The sequence below is a fragment of the Terrapene carolina genome, unplaced genomic scaffold (assembly GCF_002925995.2).
Source record: "Terrapene carolina triunguis isolate 2854851 unplaced genomic scaffold, T_m_triunguis-2.0 Scaffold189, whole genome shotgun sequence".
In the NCBI taxonomy this organism is placed as follows: Eukaryota; Metazoa; Chordata; order Testudines; family Emydidae; genus Terrapene; species Terrapene triunguis.
This window is the reverse complement of record NW_020664540.1, coordinates 218,005-242,287: the sequence shown is the minus strand read 5'-3', so window position 1 is coordinate 242,287 and position 24,283 is coordinate 218,005. Positions and strand designations below refer to the sequence as shown.

Sequence of the window (24,283 nt, the reverse complement as noted above, 5' to 3'; positions counted from 1 at the left end):
ACACACACACACACACACACACACACACACACACACACACACACACAGGAAGATATTTTTGACTAAACCACTCAGGAAAGACAGGCGGAGGAGTGGACAATCCGCCTCCTCCAGAGATGATCGGGGGGAACAAAGACCCCAAAACATAAGTAAGGATGTGAACAACATGATCAGGGATTCTATACGGATTCCTGAGAATAAGCCCAGTAAGAATTGTTTTTGTCATCATTTTCCCCTTACAGACTCTGTGGCTGAAGGAAGCAGTCCTGTGTGCTTTGGAACTAGTTGGATTAGGTGAAAAGCAGCCTCCCTGCATTTTTTTTTTAAATTGGGCTAAAGGAAACTGTCCTGTCACTGTTTTATTTTTCCTCTGGCTGATATTGCAATGTTTAACTCCTTTCAGGGAACAGATTTAAAAATGGGCCTCAGCCACCAGAGTCTGGTCGTTCCATTACAGGTGTATTAATAAATGCTTGTAAGCCTCCGAGCAATTATTTCTTGATATTTTTAGGTTGGGATCCCTGCAAGAAAACATCACAACGATGGAATGATGGACTTTACTGAAAGCTGAATAAGGAGTACATACTTGCCACCAATGGTCATCATCCCCTTGCGGTTTCTTTGAAACTACACCAGTTCTGAACCATAGATTTCCATGTATGTCCAAAGCCCATAACGTCTGTTGGTCTCCAAGCGTTATGCACACTGGTTCCAAAGCTTGCATTTCACTGCAAATGCAAAAGACGTTTTAAAATACATAACACATTAAAATCTTCCTTAAAACCTTCAAAATAAATAAGAAACTAGAGTGGAAAAGAAGTTCTTCATATGGTACTACCAACATGTAAAATAAAACAAATCTTTGGACATCTCCATATTTATCCAGTAACTTAAATTTTATTAGATATCTTCCCATGAGTAGAATTCTAAAAGCAAGAATAAGCCTCCTGGAGTTGTTTTATGTGAATATCAAGACTACAAATATCATAATGGACCAGTGTTGAATTCTTCAGCACATAACCATACATAAATGATAAAAATGGTAGCTATCGATTTTCTGCAAAAACTTTAAAATGTAATGTCACAAGCTTTTTTTGTTTTGTTTTGATTTTGTTTCTCTCCATTGTGACTAGAACATTAAGAGCACAGACAGCATAATCTTGAACTGGTTATGACTATACAATAAGGACAGAAGCTGATCCTGATTACAAAAGCTTCCTGTATGAAACAATCACACGTCTAAGCCCAAAGAAAACTGATCACTATAAACAGTATTTTTAAAATCAAAAAAGTTAAGTTGGCAATCCTATTCTGATAGTCACTTCCAACATGCCTTCCAGAATAGTTCAGAAATCTCAATTTGCATTGATTTGAACAGTCCTAAAAGTCAAGTCTGAGAACATGCAGGATACCTGGTTTATAAGTCAGTCTTGTGTATTTACATAGAAGAGATTCAACTTTCTTCGATGTAATAATTGGATTCAAGTTGTAGATTTGAACATTAGTCCCCCCCCCCCTCTAATCTTTCAAAAAAATAAATAAAAATCAAATACAAGGGTCAGGTTAAAGGCTAATGTTAAAGTAATTACCTATTGGGAAAGAGATGGCATTGATTTATGCAAGAATGGACACATTTCCATACATTTTACAAGATAATATAGGATGTAACTACTCTCTGGATCAGGAAGGCAGAACAAACTGGTCTGTTGCTGATAAGCTAAAAAGCAGGAATTCTGGTGAAACTAGCTACAGAAGTAAAATATACTACCCAATTGTATCTGAGGTGAATTTGGGGGTGAGATATCCAGTGCAACTTCTAGTCTTGTAAGTGACTGACTGACAAAGTCAACTGTAAACATATACATGTATTCTTGAAAAATAAACTATTAAATATTTGGAGATCCAATTTAAATAATGGGAGCACCATTATAGCACAAATGAAAGAACTAAACAGTGTAAAAAAGGCCTATTTCATTAATTCACATTTCAAGGATTCTTCCACTGTTTTCCCTCCCATACACGCTTCTGTTAAACATTCCCCATTCACCACCAATAAATGTCTTCCAAGTACTGTCCTTTTTTGCCCACTGACTGATTAAAGTGTGACGTAACAAGATGCACTGATAAGGTAACCTGAGGATTACAATTTGGATGCAAAACGCTTTATAAGCAAGAGGTGAGTGGTTCAATTACCGTAAGATGAAATACCCATGAATGAAAGCAACCTTTTCTGTCATTCTGATTAAACACTGCCCAATTACCTGATAATATCACACTTCCATTGTTCTCCTTCAGGACAGAAGCTGCTTACTCCCTCTCGATAGAGAAGCACCCGCTGCTCAGTCAGTGCCCACACTACATTGTTTCTGGATGTAACTTGAGATAGCGGATACATACAATCAACCTTTACTGCTCTGGCACATGGACGATCCACACTCAGGCCTGGAAACAAAACAAAGAAAAGAAGGCGTGGCTGCTGTAATTAAGTGGTGTTGTCAAATCAGGTAAGTTAGAGCACAAAGGGAAAAATTCGATGAGCATGTTAACATTTTCTTGTATATTCACTTTACTGTAATCTCCATAGACTTAACATTTAGGGTACGTCTATACTTACCTCCGGGTTCGGCGGTAAGCAATCGATCCCGGAAGTGCTCGCCGTCGACACCGGTACTCCTGCTCTGCGAGAGGAGTATGCGGAGTCGACGGGGGAGCCTGCCTGCCGCGTGTGGACCCGCAGTAAGTACTTTGTAGTTTGAACTAAGATACTTCGACTTCAGCTATGTTATTCACGTAGCTGAAGTTGCGTATCTTAGTTCGAACTGGGGGGTTAGTGTGGACCAGCCCTTAGTGTAGAAATGTTCAGTTTATACTTTAACAAACAAAACATTGTACATCAAGCTAGAATATTTAACTCAAACATTTTCAGTTTAGTAACTTCGTGGAGAGCCCACCATTCTCATTCTGCAATTTCCTCTCCTTCCCTCCTCCAAGTAGCAGTATCAGGAATCTCCATTTATAAGATGTTAATCAATAAACAGACTAGAAATGACTTGGAATGATTCAACAGGTGAAAGCTCTTGTAATATCAAAAGATGTTAGACAATTATTGTACACATTTAGACACATCCATTCTTCTAAATTGCATATATTCCTGTCCAGAACTATATACAAATTGGATTTTCATGTCTGTGAGGGAAAAGCTCAAGAGAGAATTAGCTTTTTCTCAAGTTCTCATGCTTCTGAAGCAAGAGGTAGCTGATTGACTATCATCAGTCTAGGGGATACCAAAAAGGAAGTTATAGTAGTCAGCTTCTAACTTGGGGGCACAAGTTCCTGGTGCAACTGTTAGATGGGATGCTGGAGGTACTGAAGGGATTGTTCTCACCCTACCATTACTGTCTTTCTTCCTGGTTGCCTTGTGTTAAAAGAGACACACACTGGAGGATTTACTTTGGCATCTAAGTCTATCTATGAAATCCACAAATGGTAGAACGCAAGCTGTTAAACCACCGTCCAGCAAGAGAGGAAAATACGGATTAAAAAACTCCACATAGCTCTCAATGTATGGAACCAAACTCATTCGCTACCATCACTATCACTGCTGAATAGTAGTGCATGGTCCTGGGCAAGTTGCTTGATTTTGCTAACTAGTCAACCCCATTAACAATTTAATTTAAAAGGAGGATATTCTTGAAAATATGCTGGATATTTAAGTTTCCTCAAGTAGAGCAATTACAAAGAAGGTATATATATTTAATTTTTTATTACACATACATATTAGATATACATGAGAAAATTGAACAGAATATGACCCATTTTAAGTGCAAGGCAGAATTGCGATAGCCATTTGGAAATCTTGTCGTTCCACCCCCATCCCAACCCCCACCCCAGGCTTCCATGACTCTGCCCTCTTCTGGTTCCCCTCCTAACTCTTGAATAACTTCTTCAGAGTGTCCTTTCAAGGGCCCTCCTCATCCCCCCTCCAACTTTGTGATTGTTCCACAGGACTCTGTCCTTGCTCTCCCTCTTCTCCCCCCGTCTATGCAGAGAGGAGTTGTAATCTCATGTGTAAATACAAATTCAGCCACCACCTCTCTATTCCAAGCCTGTCTCCTTATGTACAAATGAAAATACAGGCCTCTTTCTGACCTCTCCTGTGGATTTCTAGCCATCAGCTCAAGCTCAACATGGCTAAAACAGAGCTCTTAGTCGCCTCCCTATTGCAAAACGCCCCCTCTATAAGATACTGAGGGCAGGGACTGGTTTTTTTGTTCTGTATTTGTACAGCATCTAGCACAATGGGGTGCTGGCCCACGATTTGGGCTAGTTGCTATGGTAATACAAACAATCTTTCCTTGGCTTGTATTATAACATCTCATAATTGATTCCCAAGATAAAGGATTTCTCTGCCATGAATACGTAACCGTTTCATTCTGGATTCGGATCATGGTTTAAATTAAATCATGATGATTTCACAGATTTACGCACTTCTGATTCTCATTTACAAAAACTGTAAGACAACAATTTAAATACCTGTTTGCAGATACAGATCTCCATTAGTTCTGATAATCCAGGCAGTGTCATCACTTAAAGCTACAAATACTGTCTGAGGTAAAGCCTCATACCAGTGGCGCTTTCCTTTTATGGTTACTTTTCCACAGGCAAATGCTTTGTTAGTTTTCTGTTCAATCTTCCAGAGAAGAGCCCCTGTATAAAAATGAATGGTGGGTGATACCAAATATTGATTGTAACTTTAGAGACAGCTGGTCTACTGTACACACAACAAAATGATTAACAGAAAAGATAAATGCCAGCCAAGTTAACAGAAAAATGCAAAATTTAGCAAATCTTTATTAATCTTACATAACGTTACATTTGTAAAATGTTTTAAAGGGAGACAACAGTTACCAGCTTTACAGAGAGTTGCTGAACCATATATATTGCCACAGACTAAATCTTACTGAAAAATGTTTTTAACTCATTCACTCTCTAGTCATGGTTATTTTCAAAATATCAAACACACAATATCCCGTGCCAAATGAAACAAATACTTAAGGCCAAATTTACAGATGGCCCCAATGCTAACTTCTGAAACATACCTGCTACTTCTACAGACACAGACAGAGACACACTAATCCCGTGGCTAATCACAGTTGTCAGGTTAAAAAAAAAAAATTCATATATGCAGCACAAGGCAAATTTCTGTAACATTTATATTCTCTATTAGCTCATTAGCAGTAGTAAAGTTAAAGTTTATAATCTCTGTAGGTCAGCCACTGGTGAGTGACAGTCAAATACTTGAACAGGTGTGACATTCCAAAGAGCAGAGGTCAGTAGTACAAGCAGACAGAATTTACAGATGCAATTTCAGGAGCTAGTTTTCAAAATCTGGCCCAAATTTTGCTTTGTAAACAGTCCTATCATGAAAAGGTAACAGAGCAGTGTAATGGAATTCAAAATCTAAACATGTCATGCTTCTGAGTTCAAATGGCAATCAGTGCAGCATACTGATACATTAATAGCCTTTACACAGAACAGGAAAGTACAATACCCAGAATTGCATTATTTGATTCTGTTTTCTCCTCTTTGGTCTGTTTACATACTCTTATAAATGAACCCTGATGGGGATATGATAGCAGTCCCTGACCAAATGTGACAATTTAACAAGAAACTGAAGAAGTACCTCTTCCTATCCTTTAGACAGGACAGTAAGGTTATCAGCTGCTTTAAGTGGCAAGAGATGGAAAAAGAAATCATGCTATGGGAGGAGACTAGAATGAGAAAATGGTTGAGAAACCTGCTTACAATCATACCAGCACTGGAGCAATCTGAAAAGGTGAACAGGGTACAAGTCCACATCCAAAACCTGTTCCCTCCCACCCTTCCCAACTTTCATTCCCAGGCCACCAAAAATAAATTTTTAAAAAGTCAGTCAAAATATAACAATGTGTGTGCTGGGAATGGAGGGTGGAGAAGGGGTGGTGGTAAGTTCACTTTTATATCAAAGCTACATTTTAATTAGAAAGTCTTATTTAGGAGTAGGTATTTTTCAAATAAAACATGATGTTTTGTTCAGAAAATAACCTCTTATTTCACAATTTAACTATAAAATGAGAATCTAAAATAAAAAGATTCAATAATGCATCAGCGGTATATTTAAAACTGCTCAACAAACAAATTCATATTCTGCTATTTTGAGAACAGCCATTTATGCTAGAAAACAGTACTTTAATATTCCAGGAATGCAGTCACATGAGCCAAGATAGCCTTTTCACAACTTTTAAAAGACAGTTGGTGCAAGTGAATTAGGGAACTCGGTCCAGGTGTGTTTTGTAAAACAAGTCAGATTACAGACAGCAAAGCAATCCTCACTGACTACTATAGACACTGATACACAAAGTACTGGGATGAGGGGAATACACGCCACATGTAGTTATACAGTTATATTAAAAAGAGTTTAATTTGCACGAATTTATACATTTTAATTTTAAAGGTTAACAAAAAGTGAAACGCAGTTTAACCAACCTGAAGGCGAGACTGCCACCTGCTGGACAGCATCTTCAAACTTTTGCCACCGCAGACCTGCACTAGGTAAAGCACTACAGTAGAGACTACCTTTGTAGTCCAGGCACCAAATATACTTTTCTGATACAACCAGGCTGAGTATCCCATAGCCAGGGCCAGAATATCCCATCCAGCTTTCTGCAAACTAAAAACTGGAGAGTCAGAACAATGTCAGGTATCTTCAAATATACAAGAAAACAGTCATACATACAGCATACATACATAAAACAGCAGAAGCATTTTTTAAGAATCAGAATGTAAACATTAAAATTACATCAAAAGAATAAATGCCTTTGATAAAACAATCCTATCACCAGCCAGGTGATTGAGTACATACTGCTACATGTTGCCACCTGTATTTAGGAATAACTCATCCAGGGCCAAACACAAACCCTGCGGGGCGGCCGGTCAGCGGGCAGGGAAGGACGCGGGCTGTCCTGCCAGGCTTGCTGCAGACCTGGCACCGGCTGGGGCAGACGGAGCGTGCAGCCCGCTCCCCTCCTCCACACCGCCGCCCCCTCAGGGCGGCCAAAGCAACGAACCAAAAAGAAGAAAACCTGCGGGGCGGCCGAAGCGGCAAAGCGCCAAAAAAAGAAAAAAAGCCTGGAGCCGGCCCTGAACTCATGACAGCTGGGATTGCGAGTCTCACCAAAAAAATAAATAAAACAAAACCCCACACTATCCTCCTCCTCCCCAGGGCAGTCCAAAAATCCATCAATATTACCCTGTTAATTGAAAGAAGCAAATAAATTACTTATGTAAACAGCAACACCAAAATGGAATATGCAAAAGCTTTCCAATCCTCACTAATGTTTTAATGATCATTTAACACAAGGGAAAAGGGCCCTTTTGGAATACACGCTTGTGAGTGAGGAGAGAGGATAAACTGCCTGCTCTGACACCTTTGGGTCCCTCTGCTATACAAAAAATAAATCAATAAATAAATAAAACTCAAGGCTTGTTAATGGAATATTATGGATTTTACAGCCTATATTACCAAGCTAGAGTCCTGTAGAATAACTAGCTCCATAGCCTGTACATTAACTAAAATGCTGAGGTGCATTTCAAAACATTGCAGAAGATGAGGTTTTCCCCTCCAGATTCTGAAATTCACAGCCTTCTTCCACTATTTATAGAGTATATCACTTAAGGGAAATGAACACAGCTACATTTTTATTTAGTTTGCAGCATGTTATTTGGGACATCAAGTCAAAGTATTTTACCTGTTGTTGATACAAGTTACACCAAAAGGTTACTGTAGCTGAAGGAGACAAGACTTATAATTTTTTTCAGTTTGCTTACATTGTGTATTTAATAGCACTTTGAGCCTGACCCTGCTACAAATAAAGTCAGTGTTAAAACTCCCATCACCAGCGGTTCAGGATCAAGGCCTTTGTAGTAAGTTTCACTCTTTCCACTGTACAGTCCATTAGTTAAATTTGCTATTTCTGTGGCTTTCTTCCACACAGCAACAGTGAAGGAGAGAGAAAAAACAGAGGAAGGAAAAAAACTCAATATTTTAAATAATATGAAAACCCAGTCGTAAGTTGTAACTGACAATGTCTCTTTCAGCATCAATGTGCTCACTGCTGTACAAAACATGAAAAAAAGAGACACTTGTCCCTGCCATGTCAACTTACGATTTAAATAGGCAAAGATTAAATAGAAATGCATTAAGACCCCAAACCTGTGAGATGCTCAGCATCTTCCATTCCCACTGAAATCAATGAGAGATGAAAGTATCCAACATCTTGCAGGATTGGGCCCTGAGAAACTCAAATGATTGTGCTACCTTAGAGCACTTTTTGGTATTGTACTGCTTTTTGGTGGGTTCACAACAGCCTTTTCACTGACTTAGGACAAACAACTCCTTTTGAACAGGTGTTAACAGGCATTCCTCCTTCAGCACACTGAAAACATAGCCCTCTGTATACTGTTTTGAAGTCTGCAATAATAATTTGCATTGTGTATTGGATATGCTTAGTTTCCCCATTTGAATTTTACTTGCTGGATCAATGAGAAGAAAACACTTCCATAAATAACTAAAGAAGAATGTTTGTGATTGCTTCTTCTAGAATACTGGCATCTTAACTATTTTAAACTATAAATGCAGCACATACCTGATCTGATTTTAAGAGCATTATTTCATCTAGGCTTGTTCTGGTCATATCCTGGGAAGTAAAACTTCCCCCAATTTCTGTCACACTAGTCTCTGAAGATGAATATGGTAGTCCATGCCCATAAATATCCTCTTCATCACTGGATGCAGATTTCTCAGTCCTGGTATCGTGTGTGTTGGTTACCCATTCAGCAGCAGCAGCACTACACTTAGCTTTGATTGCATCCTCCAAGTCCCATCCAGAAACCGCAGTCTCTTGTGAACACACATCTTCCCTAGAGAAGTCAGGCTGGGGATCTGTAGGGTTTTCTGAGGCAGTATTTATTAAACAATGTGGCTGCTGCTCTCCCCTGTGAGCTTCATCACTTCTTTCCTGTGCCAGTGATTTTTCAGCATTACATGTGGTATTAAAACCTAAAGACACTTTGTCTGTGATCTTAGTTTCTTCAAAAGCATTTTCAGTATCCTTCAGACTTATTCTTGCTAAAGTTTCATCTACTTTACATAGCACAGGAAAATTCTGTTGTTCCTCTAGGGGTAACAATTTAGAATGGCATTCAGTATTTTCAGAAAGCAGGCTTGGATTACATTCTGTTTCATCGCTACCCCCTACGTCTTCAGTGAGGATTAAGAGAGGGTTGGAGATCAGAGTAGGTGTAACAGCTGGTGTATTCATTCCACTGTCCCTGTTAGGAAGTTTTAGTAATTCAATTGTACCTCCATTTTCTTCCGAATCTGTTGCAGTACTAATGCATGGAGACTGAAGCACACTGAATGATTCCGAGCCATTATCCTCCTGCAAGACAGCATGTGACTCCACACCGAACTCACTTTCCTGATCTGGAGAACCTGTGCTCAAGTGATCTATACTATAGCTCATTAGGCTAGAAGTCATGGACAATGAATCTGCATTTAGAGAACGTACACTATCACCAGAAAACTGACGCTCATAATTTGGTGTACCTTCCAGAGAACTGTGGTTTTTCCTGGTCACATTTTCTGATCTCAGAGAAAAAAAAAAAAAAAAAAAAAAAAAGATAAATATTCTTATTAATAAAACTTATCCAAGTTCAATTAAAATAAAAGAAAGCAAATATTTCTACTGTTAATGAGCAAACAGGAAATTTGTATTTTTAGAAGCTGGAGTTAGTCCAAATTTTGACACACTAAGAATTATATCACTTCTCCATTGGGTGGCACAAACTGACACAGTGAGAATGAAGGAGTATTGTACTCACATATAAACAGCTTGATTAAGGTTTTATTAGAATGGTCAATGTAATCTTAATAGGCAAGAATTCAAAATTGTAATACCAGTTTATTACTAGGAATAAGAACTGACAATATAATCTAATCCATGGTACATAAAGAAATGCTTTTTACCTGGCAAGGAAGTGTTGCTTATGGGTGCGAATAGTAAAAATATTTGACTGTTTTTATATTCTAAGTGTAACAAAGAGATTAAACAATAAAACAAAAGTGAAGTTATTAGCATTAATCCTTTTTTATACTCACTTTTTTTCTGCTTTGCATAATGTTACAAATAAATGTCAAAACAAACTTAAAATCAGAATAGAAATAATAAAGAGTAAGTAGGTCTGCAGAGAGAAAAATGACACCCTCCTGTAAAGATACAAGTTTATTACTTTCTTAATGGGCTTTCATCCTCAAGTGAAAGGGCAAGACTACAGATCAATTACTGTTAGGTGACAAGTAATGATTACTGAAAGACATGTCATCATAAATGTAAGACTTGTCTTTAAAACCAAACAAAAACTTATGTTTTTAGTGAAACAGATACAAAGGTGACAATAATTCTAAGAAGTGGCAGAGTTAGAGAATGTGTTTTGTTTTTTTTACCTTGTCTCTTCTTTTTCTTCTTCTCCTTTTTTACTTTGATGGGATTTACAATGAGTTCCTGGTCAAAGTCTTCACAGCTGATTATGCTGAACCGTTGTGAAGAAGGTCGACTCTCTCTATGCACTTCAGACAATGGTTGGTCTCCACTTGTCAGGAGACTAGAGCCACTGTCCACAGAATTTACTGAACTGCTCCTGCTTCTTGATTCACTAGCTACCGAACAGCCTCTTTTTCTTGTTTCACTGCTTAAGTCCCACACTCTATCAAGACTTTTCTCCGATACCAGTGTTGTTTCCCGATCATCTTTCACTAAAGAATAAGAGTCATTTTTATCACCAATAATTCTGGGGGAAGGAACCATTTTTATTTTTTGGTGTGTTTCCACTGAAGGGCCAGGCAATACAGATACAACCACAGATAGTGGGCTCTGCAATTTGGGACTCAAATCTGGTAACGGACTCAGCAATTTTGAATTTGCATCTGAAACTGACAAAACAAAAAGAACAACACACACTAAGGCCTGGTCTACACTAGGAGGTTATGTCAAATTTAGCAGCGTTAAATCGAATTAACCCTGCATCCGTCCACACAACGAAGCTATTTAGTTCGACATAGAGGTCTCTTAAATTCGATTTCTGTACTCCTCCCCAACGAGGGGAGTAGCGCTAAATTTGACATGGCCATGTCAAATTAGGGTAGGTGTGGATGGAAATCGACGCTAATAGCTCCGGGAGCTATCCCACAGTGCACCACTCTGACGCTCTGGACAGCAGTCCGAGTTCGGATGCTCTGACCAGCCACACAGGAAAAGCCCCGGGAAAATTTGAATTCCTTTTCCTGTCTGGGCAGTTTGAATCTCATTTTGGACATCGTGGTGAGCTCATCAGCACTGGCAACGATGCAGAGCTCTCCAGCAGAGGTGACCATGCAATCTCAGAATAGAAAGAGGGCCCCAGCATGGACTGATTGGGAAGTCTTGGATCTGATCGCTGTGTGGGGCAATGAGTCCGTGCTTTCGGAGCTGCGATCGAAGAGACGGAATGCAAAGATCTACGAGAAGATCTCAAAAGCCATGACAGAGAGAGGATACAGCCGGGATGCAACGCAGTGCCGTGTGAAAATCAAGGAGCTGAGACAAGGGTACCAGAAGACCAAAGAGGCAAACGGACGTTCAGGATCCCAGCCCCAGACATGCCGTTTCTACGAGGCACTGCATTCCATTCTAGGTGCGGCCGCCATCACTACCCCACCACTAACCGTGGACTCTGAGGATGGGATATTGTCAACGGCTGGTTCCTCGGAGATGTTAGCGGACGGGAAGATGAGGAAGGAGATGAGGAGGACGAGGCAGTCGACAGCGCTTACAACGCTGATTTCCCCGACAGCCAGGATCTCTTCATCACCCTCACAGAGATCCCCTACCAACCGTCCCCAGGCGTTAATCCGGACCCTGAATCAGGGGAAGGATCAGTCGGTAAGTGTTTTAAACATGTAAACATTTATTTTGAACAGAACAGGAATATTAACAATGGATTTTTCATGATTAGTTTGCCCTAGGCGCTCTACTTTTTAGTCCTTGCCAGTGCAGCTACTGGAAAATAAGGTCTATATGTCCGGGGATAGAGCTGAAATCCTCATGGGACATCTCCACGAAGCTCTCCTGGAGGTAATTGGAAAGCCTTTGCATGAGGTTCCTGGGGAGAGCGGCCTTATTGTGTCCTCCGTGGTAGGAAACTTTTCTGCGCCAGGCTATCATCAAGTACTCTGGGATCATTGCCTTGCAGAGCATGGCGGCATACGGCCCTGGTTTTTGCTGGCTTTCACGCAGCATGCGTTCTTTCTCTGTCTCAGAAATCCTCAGCAGAGTGATGTCGCTCATGGTGACCTGCTTAGAATTAGGGGAATGTTACTATTGGGACTGCTTGCCTGTTCCTTTACAGAACTGTAACCGGCGGTTTACAGCCACGCAGTGGAGGCGGGAGAGGGGCAGCATACAGGGATCTTTCCCAGGGACAGCCGTGAGGAGGTGGGACAGGGGCAGAGTTCATGCTTGCCGGATTGCCGGCAGCAGGAACTGGCCAATGCTAGGAGCATTGCTTTGAACGTGAAAGGAGGGCTCTGCTATAATTTAAGTTTTAAGCAGCCAAAAGTCTACGGCTTACCATGTCAGCCTGCTACCCGAATTCCGCTGTCCTGCCCCGCTTGTCTGATCTCCACTGCAAGACCCCAGGCACTGAATGTGAAGGCCGAAAATTCAACCTTGTCCTGAGTGCGCATGTGATAGGTGCTGTGCATGGTCTTGTTCACAGAGAAAGACTATGTTCATTGTTCACAAAAAATTATCTTTTTGAGGAATTCACTCCCTTTTTCCCATCCCACAGCTGCGACTGTCTCCCGACCTACCCTGGCATCCTCCTCCCAGAGGGTGGCGCAGATTAGGTGGAGAAAGAAAAGGACACGGGACGACATGTTCTCAGAACTTATGGGCTGCTCCCGAGCCGAGGCGGCCCAGCAGACCCAGTGGAGGGAGAACATGTCGCAATACCATCGATCACACATTGAACGGGAGGAGAGGTGGAGGCAGGAAGACCAGCAGGCGACTCAAATGCTGCTTGGACTAATGAGGGAGCAAACGGACACGCTCCGGCGCCTTGTGGATGTTCTGCAGGACCGGAGGCAGGAGGACAGAGTCCCGCTGCAGTCTCTCTCTAACCGCCCTCCCCCGCCACAAAGTCCCATACCACCCTCACCCAAAGTCCCAAGAAGGAGGGGAACCAGGGGCCGTGAAAACTGTCACTCCACCCCTGCAGACTGCTCAAGTACCAGAAGGCTCTAATTCCCAAAAATTTGATAAGTCCTTTCCTTCCCGCCTCACCCAAGCCCCCATCCCAGTGTCATCCCCTAACTGTGTAGTTGCTAATAAAAAATACGTTTCTGTTAATTACTGTTTCCATCATGTTCTTTTAGAGGAGAGTGTGTTTGAAGGGTGGAAGGGGGTTGGTAATTGGAGAGGACAGTCACCTTTACCAGGGTACAGACACGGGGGCAGGTTCAGCAGCAGGTCACACACACATTGCAGTCACTAGGCACCCTGGTCAGTCTGGGAGGTGGTTTTCATGTTCTGCGGGGGGAGGGGGGGGGACTATGTGACTTTGTGGCGGGGGAGGGCGGTTAGAGATCTTATGCAGCGGTCCTTATCCTGGATCACAGAGCCATGCAGCAGGGGATCTGTAACCGTCCTCCCCCGCCACAAAGTCACATAGCCCCCCCCCCCACAGAGTCCCGAAAAGGAGGGGTGGCAGGCTCCGTTTAAACAACCAGTCCACCACTGCGGACCGCTCTAGGAGCAGGAGCCTGTCATTCCTCGAGTTTAGAAGCGTTCTTTCCATCACTACGCCCGCTCCCCACCACAGTCTGCGTCCCAGTTTCAACACTTTACCGCGAAACCCGTAATAAAGAAAACGGGGTTCATTAACAAAGTTCCATTTATTTTATTTTTAAACGTGTGTTGGAAGGGGGGGAACGGGGGGAACGGGGTATGTAGCTGGAGAGGATAGTCAACATTAACCGGGTAAAGAAACGGGGGCAGGTTCAGCTTCTCTTTAAACAAACTTAATAGTCACAGGTTACCCTGCTCACTGAGGAACCTAGCTTTCAAAGCCTCCCGGATGCACAGCGCGTCCCGCTGGGCTCTTCTAATCGCACGGCTGTCTGGCTGGGCGTAATCAGCAGCCAGGCTATTTGCCTCAACCTCCCACCCCGCCATAAAGGTCTCCCCCTTGCTCTCACACAGATTGTGGAGCACACAGCAAGCTGCAATAACAATGGGGATATTGGTTTCGCTGAGATCACAGCGAGTCAGTAAGCTTCTCCATCTCCCCTTGAGACGTCCAAAAGCACACTCCACCACCATTCTGCACTTGCTCAGACGGTAGTTGAGTTCTTTTTCAGTGTCCAAGGCGCCTGTATAGGGCTTCATGAGCCAGGGCATTAGCGGGTAGGCTGGGTCCCTGAAAATCACTACAGGCATCTCCACATCCCCAACAGTTATTTTGTGGTCCGGGAAGTAAATACCTTCCTGCAGCCGTCTAAACAGACCAGAGTTCCTGAAAACACGAGCGTCATGAACCTTGCCCGTCCATCCGACGATGTTTGTAAAACGTCCCCTATGGTCCACCAGTGCTTGCAGCACCATTGAAAAGTAGCCCTTTCAGTTAATGTACTGGCTGGCCTGGTGGTCCGGTCCCAGGATAGGGATGTGAGTTCCATCTATAGCCCCACCGCAGTTTGGGAATCCCATCGCGGCGAAGCCATCTATGATGACCTGCACGTTTCCAAGGGTCACTACCTTTGAGAGCAGTAGCTCAACGATTGCGTTGGCTACTTGCATCACAGCAACCCCCACGGCAGATTTGCCCACGCAAAAGTGGTTCGCGACTGACCGGTAGCTGTCTGGCGTTGCAAGCTTCCAGAAGGCTATGGCCACTCGCTTCTGGACAGTCAGGGCTGCTCGCATCCGGGTGTCCTTGTGCTTCAGGGCAGGGGACAGCAGCTCACAAAGTTCCAGGAAAGTTCCCTTCCGCATCCGAAAGTTTCGCAGCCACTGGGATTCATCCCAGACCTGCAGCACTATACGGTCCCACCAGTCCGTGCTTGTTTCCCGGGCCCAGAATTGCTGTTCCACAGCATCAACATGACCCATTGCCACCATGATGTTCACGGCGCGGGGTCCCGTGCTTTGTGAGAGGTCTGTGCCACTCTCAGACTTCATGTCCTCACCGCAATGCCGTAGCCTCGCCCGATTTCTCAGCATCTGCCTCTGGAAAAGGTGGACGATAAGGTGCGAGGTGTTGACAACGGCCATAACTGCAGCGATGGTCGCAGCGGGCTCCATGCTCGCAGTGCTGTGGCGTCCGCGCTGTCACTCACCAGAAGAGTACGCGAACTGATTGCCCGCCGGCGCTTTCAGGGAGGGAGGGCGGGAGTGACGGTTGGATGACGACAGTTACCCAAAACCACCCTCAACACATTTTTTTCCCCAGCAGGCATTGGGGGCTCGACCCAGAATTCCAATGGGCAGCAGGGACTGAGGGAACTGTGGGATAGCTGCCCACAGTGCACCGCTTCCAATGTCAACGCTTGCCCCGTTAGTGTGGACTCACAAAGTCGAATTACTGTCCTTAGTGTGGATACACACGTTTGACTTTGTAATATCGATTCCACATATTCGATTTAAGTAAAATCGAAATACTCTCGTAGTGTAGACATACCCTTAGTTGTTAAATAATTAGAAGTACACCTCTTGGAGAGCGTCCTAAGAAAAGTAAGGTTTTAATTCCCACAAGGTATGCTGTCTAAACCAACAACATTTCACATCAATACTGTGCAGTAATCTTATGTAACTCATCTATATTGAAACAACGTTATTTTAGCAATAGCTCAATTCATGCTCCAGTGTCTGCACAAAGCTTCCATTAATGTTAGCCAGAGTTATGCCTGTATATTGAAAGAGACAGTCCTTTAGGTTTCAGGGCCCAACTGTGTGCAGTTCTGAGAGAGACTTCTACACCCTCAACTCCCATTGTCTCCATTGAGGCGTTTAGCATCTTGCAAAATCACGCCCCTAAATTTAATTCCCCAGTTAAACCATTGCAGTCAAAAATCAAAGAAAACATGTTCCAAGAGGACTTCTTTCCAATAGCACACAGAATTAGAGGTTGCATATTTGTCTGGATCTCTAGTCTTGCATTCAAGAGCATTTTAAGAATTTAATTGTCATGATTGGTTTTTTTACATTACTATTGTATCCAGAACACTTTAAAAAAAAAAAAAAAAAATCACAAGAGGCCTGTGGGTGAAGTGCTGCTTAAATAACAAAGCTATTCTTGCACATCTATGCATTAAGATAAATGAGAGAGAATAAGTCTCTAGAATTTGTAGAGACTGTTGTATAGCTTATTTAGTAGTATTTTGTTAGTACTGGAGCAAAGATTAAAAACCACACACAAATGGCATTAAGCAGCCCAAATGCTAGAACGACAAGTAATGCCTGAGAGATGTCTATTTCTCATGCTAAAGTGATATCTGCACTGCATGAGAGCATATCTGAATCTTTGTTTCCGTCTGTGGATGCATTTGATATTTTAAAATTGTTCAAGTGCATATTTCCTTCTGTTTTATTTTTATCCATGATTTTTCATACTGCCTTTTTCCACTACAGAAAGAGCACCAGTAAGATGAACAAGTTCATTTCAACTCTGCAAGACCTTTGTTTGACACAATTTCATCCAGTGCTTATGATCCCTTCCTATACTTATGGCCACTTTTAAGAGTATAAAACTCATTATCCAACACAACAACAAGAAGAAATTAGAAAAGACTGTCAATGAAGCATTACCAAGGGAAGGGATAATGCACATCTAGAGTGTGCTGCACTCCAGCAATCACAACCTCGTGTGTCGTTTCTTGGGGACTGCTGCCAGGTGGAGTAGGTTAGAGCAGTTCCCAAGTCATGGCCAATGCAGAACCACCCTCAGAAGCAGAGAGCTATAACCTTTTCTCTAACGGTTACCTTTTCCAGCTACAAAGAGCAGACACTTGGCTCAGTTGAGAATCTAGGCCTTTTGTAATCTTAAGAAACAGGGAGACAATTCTACAGAAGTTGCTAGAGGAAGTTTCTTTAAAGGAACCATACAAGAACACTTTCCATGCACCACTTTCTTTAAAAAGGTACAAATTAAAGTTGACAAATCTATACAAACCTATTGATACAAGTCCTTCAGGTCTACTTGAAATTCTTATTATGTCTCTATCTCCCTTTAAGAGAAAAATCTCATTGTTGGTACACGACACAGACACAATATCACCAGATCCTTCCAAGCCACCTATTATAGCCTGTTAAAAAAACAAAACACAAAAACAAAACCACATACATGTAAAGAGCATTAATTAAAAAATGACTACTCATACTTAGGGCCCTACCAAATTCACGGTCCATTATGGTTAATTTCATAGCCATAGGATTTGAAAATTGGTAAATTTCACGTTTTCAGCAGTTTAAATCTGAAATTTCACAGTGTTGTAACCGGGGGGGTTCCGACCCAAAAGGGGATGGGAGGGGGTGGTCACAAACCTGTTGTGGGGGGGGGGGTCATGGGATTGCCACCCTCATTTCTGTGCTGCCTTCAATATTTTCAAAAATAGGTGATTAAAGACAGGCTTCTATGTCCATATTTAAGCACCTAAATAAGTGGCTTGATTTTCAATAGTGCTGAGCATCAGCAAAGTAGAATTCATACTGAGATGTCTGGAGACCCCAAACACAAGGAATATTTAAAAAAATGCAAATGATGCATACAACTACCAGACATTATCATAATTTTACGCTACTGAGGATTTTGACTCTCTAGCCATCCGCTCATTCGTTAATTCCTGTCCAAGAGATTTGAATCAAATCACTGAACTTCAATGAGAGTGGTTTGGGGAGGGAGAAGAGCTCTGACCACAAATCGCCAATATAATTTGTACCAAAAATAGAGGGATAACCCAATAATAATGACACTACTAAAGGTGTGTCTTCTCTCTCATATATACCTTTTAAATTGGAGAAACTGCTTATAGCTTTCTCTTTATAGAATTCAGAGTAGCAGCCATGTTAGTCTGTATCAGCAAAAAGAACGAGGAGTACTTGTGGCACCTTAGAGACTAACAAATTTATCTGGGCATAAGCTTTCGTGGGCTAAAACCCACTTCATCAAATACAGTAGGAAGAGATTTTTTTTATTTATTTATATATATATATATATATATATATATATATATATATAGATAGATAGATATACACACACACACACACACACACACACACACACACATATACATATACACACACATACACACACACACACCGGACCCTCGCCAGAACGCGCGTCTATATAGCGCGAATTCGCATGTAACACAGTCGCGGCCATGGATCCCAAATTTAATTACTTTAATTGCAATTCATTTTAACGTAGTCCCCGCGTTAACGCGGTATCACGCATGGATCCCAAATCCCGTGTTCTAGTGAGGGTCCAGTGTATATAGATCTTCCAACTGTATTTTCCACTGCATGCATCTGATGAAGTGGGTTTTAGCCCACGAAAGCTTATGACCAAATAAATTTGTTAGTCTCTAAGGTGCCACAAGTAGTCCTCGTTCTTTTTTCTTTATAGAATGTAAGTGCAATACTTGTGTGTGTGTGGGGGGGGGGGGTAAGTTTTGCAAAGGGGTGATGAGGGTAGTGGAAGGGAGAGGACAAACAGTTTGATAATACATTATTATACATTGACAACTCCCTTAAGCTTTTTTTCTTTAAATATAAAGCATGAACAACTAGAATTTTATAGACATACGTACGTTTTCCTAGGTGTGTGGAATTCACTTTAGGCAATTAATTTCTGTACTTTAGACTGTAAACCTTAGATAGTATAAATTATTGTAGATATTAGATATCTTATCTTTATGACAAAATTAATGTAATCAATTCTAAAACCTTTTATTAAAAAAAGTTTAACACCTTTTCTTAGGTCACCACAACATAACAAATGCAGACAAATATGCAGATACAGACAAGAGTTAATACTGATATGATGCCAAACTGTTAAGGAACGAAAAACGCATCCACTAGATAAACCTACCTGGTTCATAGTGTCAAATAAATAGATACTATATTCGTTCCAGCTCAACACCCATCCTTCCTGGGAAAGGCAAGAAATGAGCCCAAGGTGTTTCTCTGGGAAGCTGTAATTTCCTTTGTCAGATGACTCCAGCCGAGGATACAGTTCAAAGGGCTTTATTCCTCCAGCAAATACATCTTTTAAAATAAATGTGGCCTGCACAGTTCCATGGACATCAGACTTCCAGAGGCGGAGCCCAGATCTTGAGGCAAATAGTGTCAGGTCACTTTGCTTACACAGTCCAGGTATAAAACATGCTCCATATTTGCCAGTGCTAAGATGTAAACAAAGATCTGTAAGAAACTTGTAATCAATTTAAAAAAACTGAAAAAAGAAGAAACTAAGGTATTTAGTCAGAGAGTTTACAATCACAAGTTGAACAAAACAGTATTTTCCCTTGTTTCCATCAACAAGGTATTATGGAAATCCATAGTCTGCAACACACAAGTTTGAGTTAATATGCATTAATCAAGGATATAGCCTCAAAACACTGAACTGTTCTCTCAACTCTAGGGAAAGTGTGGGTTGGAGAAGACAGAAAGAGAAGAGTGTCCTCCCAACATCTCACAATCATGATGATGCCCTCCTTCCTCAACTTTTCCCACAAAAGTGATCCCTTATTGCAGTGACCCTTCCTCCAGAGGGAAAGTCTGCACACTGCTCCAGGATATGCTGAACCTTCAGTTGACTCTAGAATCACTAGGGCAGGGGTCGGCAACCTTTCAGAAGTGGTGTGCCATGTCTTCATTTATTCACCCTAATTTAAGATTTCGCGTGCCAATAATACTTTTTAAAGTTTTTAGGCCTCTCTCTAAGTCTATATTATATAACTAAACTATTGTTGTATGTAAAGAACATAAGAATTGCCACAAAGGGTTAGACCAAAGGTCCATCCAGCCCAGTATCCTGTCTGCCGACAATGGCCAATGCCAGGTGCCCCAGAGGGAGTGAACCTAACAGGTAATGATCAAGTGATCTCTCTCCTGCCATCCATCTCCACCCTCTGACAAACAAAGTAAATAAGGTTTTTAAAGTGTTTAAGAAGCTTCATTTAAAATTAAATTAAAATGCAGATCTTATCAGTTTAGTGTGATCCTTGCCCTTGCTTTGCCTTGCTGAGTTTTCCAATGTCTGGCATGTATTTTGATACTTTAAGCTGCACACAGGCTTCTGAGTGATCAGTTGTTAACCAGCTCCGACAGGGACAGAGGACAGATTTCATGTGTGAAAATACCTGTTCACACAGGTATGTGGATCCAAATGCTGAAAGCATTGCAAATGCAATTTTCTTCCAACAGTTAAAATTTCACTGGCAGGGACGTCCAGCAGGTCAAAACAGAGGCCCCATGATCTCTCTCGGTAGCTTCAAGTGCACTCCGCAGATCTCCAAAAAACTTTGATGCCCACAATTCTGAGCTTTTTAACTGAATGAGCTGCATTTCTAAATCTTCAACACCCATCCACTGAAATACAGACAAATACAAGTCGCTTTTGTTGAACTTTTCAGGTTTAATTAGAAAAAAAAGCATTAGGCCAAATCGCTGGAAATCTTGAAATCTGTCAGAAAATTCTGATTCCAGTTCTTGCATGTACATTCCAATCTCATCGACACTGACAGTGCAATGTGTCGATAGCTCTTTTATGTGTTGGAAGTAGTGAAAAGTCGAAGTTCGAATATCCCGAGAAAAACCTGCTAGTTTTACAACAAATGCCTTCCAGGCTTCATAAAGATCCAGAATGGTTTGCCCTGCACCCTGGAGACAGAGGTTGAGTTCATTTAGGTGAGCGGTGATGTCAGTTAGAAACATGAGCTTACACAGCCATTTATCATTATCCAGTTCGGGGTAGTTTTGTGCTTTTTCTGACAAAAAGGCCTTGATTGCATCAAAACAGTTTACAAAGCGCACCAAAACCTTTCCACTTCACAGCAACATTCGGTGGCTAAGTCGTGGCATGTCGTTATAAGCATTGTCCATCTCTCCTAGCAGTGCTTGAAACTGTCTGAGTCAAAGCAGATCGAGCAACAAGGAAATTTACAATTCGCACCATTGTATTCATCACATTATTAAGCTCTGAATTAGAAATTTTAGCAAACAGATTTTCTTGATGGATGATACAGTGAAATTTGACTGTTGGGCAGCCAATTTGATCTTCAAGTAACTTTACAAATCCCTTCTGTTTTCCGACCATGGCAGGAGCACCATCTGTTGTCACACAAAATATTTTTCTGATGTCAACTCCTTGTTCTTCAAAATGGTTTACAAAACTTTCCACTATATCTTCCCCCTTTGTTGTGCCAGGCAGGGGTTTTAGGCAACAAAGTTCCTCTTGGATTTCATCGGAAGCACAGTATCTTGCAACAACTGACAAACGTGGAACGTCATTTATATCCACGCTCTCATCAACTGCAACACTAAACACTGCTGTGTCTTTTAATGCAGTCGTTTACTTTTCGTTAATGTTTTCTGCCATTTCGCTTATGCGTCTCTCAACTGTTCTGGCAGAGACAGGCAGTTCTTTTATTCTAGATACAATCGTATCTTTATTCGGCAAATCATTAAACAAAACCGCCGAACTGCTGAGAAAAACTTTTTATGTATTCCCCATTTGTAAACGGCTTTCCGTTTTTTGCAGTGCACTGTGCAATCTTGTACTGTAGCTTGATTTTTACTTACACTTAAGCATTTAAAAACACTGCTTCTGCCTTTTTGATCGATTCAGTCTCGTCTGCTTCGTCAAGAAAGGTTTTCTTGTGCTTCATTTCAAAATGTCGTTGAACACTTGATGTGCGACAAACACTTTCACAACAGAAAGCACAAACAGCACAGTCCTTCTTTTGAATAAATCCAAATGTGTCTGTCCAAAAATGCTGAAATGAATGGACATCTAACTTTGCTTTCTTAGGAGCTGACATTTTATCAAATGTACCCCTCAACTCGCAGCAGAAAAAAAAAAAATCGCGACAGACAGCACGCACAACGTCAAACGCAGTGCGCTGTTCAACATGGCGTGGTATAAGCAGCAAATCGGGACCTAAAAATATCCCAGTGGTGCTGGAACAATTTTTAAGGTGGGGGTGTGCCGAGCTGTGCCCCCTCTTGCACCTGTCTGCACCCCTCACTGCCCCAGGCTGGACCCCAGCTGGCAGGGGGCCGGCAGACAGAACCCCAGGCTGGCAGCAGAGTGCCACTGAAAATCAGCTTGCGTGCCGCCTTTGGCATGCATGCCATAGACTGCTGACCCCTGCACTAAGGAATGATGATGGGTAACTTTCAGCCTCTGCAAGCAGTGGGCAGAACTCAAGTCTTGTATTCTGATCCCCCACAAGCCAATGGCATTACAACCTCTGGAAGAGTCCCCTCACTTACAGAAATAATCCAGTCACAATAGCTGTATTAGAGTTACTATAGCCCAGTGGTTGCGTAGGATGTGGGAGACCCAGGTTCAATTCCCTGCTCTCCCATGGACTTCCTGTATAACTGTGGGCATGTCACTTACCCACTCTATGCCTCAATTCACCCATCTGTAAAATGAGGGTCCCTGAAAGGAGATGGACACTACCAGGACAAAAACTGAACATTAAAATGTCATGAAAATGATGCCCCTACGACTGAGTTAGTCACAGGATACACACATGGGCATATTCCTAACACCTGTATATTATAAACATTCCTTCAACACTCAAATATCCTCAGGCTGTGTAAACATATACAATTACTGACAACATATTTCAGTTTTTCCTTCCATATCCAAGATTAAGCAACAGGACATGCCAGAAAACCATGTTACAGGATTTTTTTTTTTTTTAATATAAAAACTAAGAAAGTACTTTCAATTTAAGACACCTTTTTAAATATTTGCTGTATCCTTTCACTATTAAAGAGTCAATCATAGCAGAAAGGCCTGAGACTATCCTATCACTTTCATGTTACATAGGAATTCTAAAAGCTCACCCACAAAATTGAACCCTCTTTGGTGACTGCTATGTTTGTATCAAGCCACAGCAGCTCCCAAGTTGGTGGGAAGAAAGTTAAACTTTATAGTTAAATGGAAAGAAACATCTATGCACAGTAGGGTTGCCAGAGGGTTACACAGTCACAGTCATATTTTTCAACAAGGCAGAGTAATTTCATTGACAAATAATAATTGAAGGAATAAAGATAGTTAAAACTCTTAAGGGTAGGATATTAATATAAGTGGCTGCTGTGGCTAATAAGTTTGAGCAGAAAATGATGCTGTATTATTTCACTGCTCAGATCACTGGGTCTCTACAGTCTATTCTGAAAAGCTAGAATTAACAGATGTGCCTGCATTAAGATTTGAGAGTTACTTTTTTCTGGGCTGTGTTCCAACTTGCTTGACAGATTTTTCTTCTGTGTAAAAAAGTAGTGTTCTCTGTAAAGTAGAGACCAGCAGCACTTTCTGGCTATAATCCAATTGTACAACTGAAGATGGCTCTTCCAATACCAGACTGGAGTTGCAAATACCCTTTAAAGACACATGAAATTAAAAGTCAAGCCCTTTTCAAATTAAAATATCTGGTAGTAATTTTTTTTTTTTTATTAGAAAGTGTACTGGTTGCTTTAAGTACTAACTAGGGCTGTCGATTAATTGCAGCTAACTCACGCAATTAACAAAAAAAAATCAATCACGATTAATCAGTTTTAATTGCACTGTTAAAAAATAGAATACCAATTGAAATTTATTAAATATTTTGGATGTTTTTCTACGTTTTCATATAAATTGTATTCTGTGTTGTAATTGAAATCAAAGTGTATATTATTTTTATTACAAATATTTGCACTGTAAAAAAATGATAAAAAAATAGTATTTTCCAATTCACCTCATACAAATACTGTAGTGCAGTCTTTGTCCTGAAAGTGCAACTTACAAATGTAGGGGGTTTTTTTTGGTTACATAACTGCACCAAAAAAAACACCAATGTAAAACTTCAGAGACTACAAGTCCACTAAGTCCTACTTCTTGTTCAGCCCAATCACTAAGACAAACAAGTTTGTTTACA

At 41.3% G+C, this 24,283-nt stretch overlaps 1 protein-coding gene across 1 annotated transcript in view; it reads right to left on the bottom strand.

The window, feature by feature from the left end:
• The window catches only part of TECPR2 (tectonin beta-propeller repeat containing 2), an 80,206-nt gene that overhangs the window by 44,061 nt on the left and 11,862 nt on the right, over positions 1-24,283 (bottom strand). Inside the window, exons 5-13 of the mRNA XM_026654175.2 lie at positions 23,591-23,748; positions 19,222-19,534; positions 17,305-17,437; positions 10,544-10,852; positions 8,685-9,682; positions 6,526-6,709; positions 4,534-4,707; positions 2,262-2,442; positions 587-728 (exon numbers count right to left, since the gene is read on the bottom strand). Of these exons, the coding sequence (XP_026509960.1) occupies positions 587-728; positions 2,262-2,442; positions 4,534-4,707; positions 6,526-6,709; positions 8,685-9,682; positions 10,544-10,852; positions 17,305-17,437; positions 19,222-19,534; positions 23,591-23,748 (2,592 nt within the window). The remainder of the gene's footprint in view (positions 1-586; positions 729-2,261; positions 2,443-4,533; positions 4,708-6,525; positions 6,710-8,684; positions 9,683-10,543; positions 10,853-17,304; positions 17,438-19,221; positions 19,535-23,590; positions 23,749-24,283) is intronic.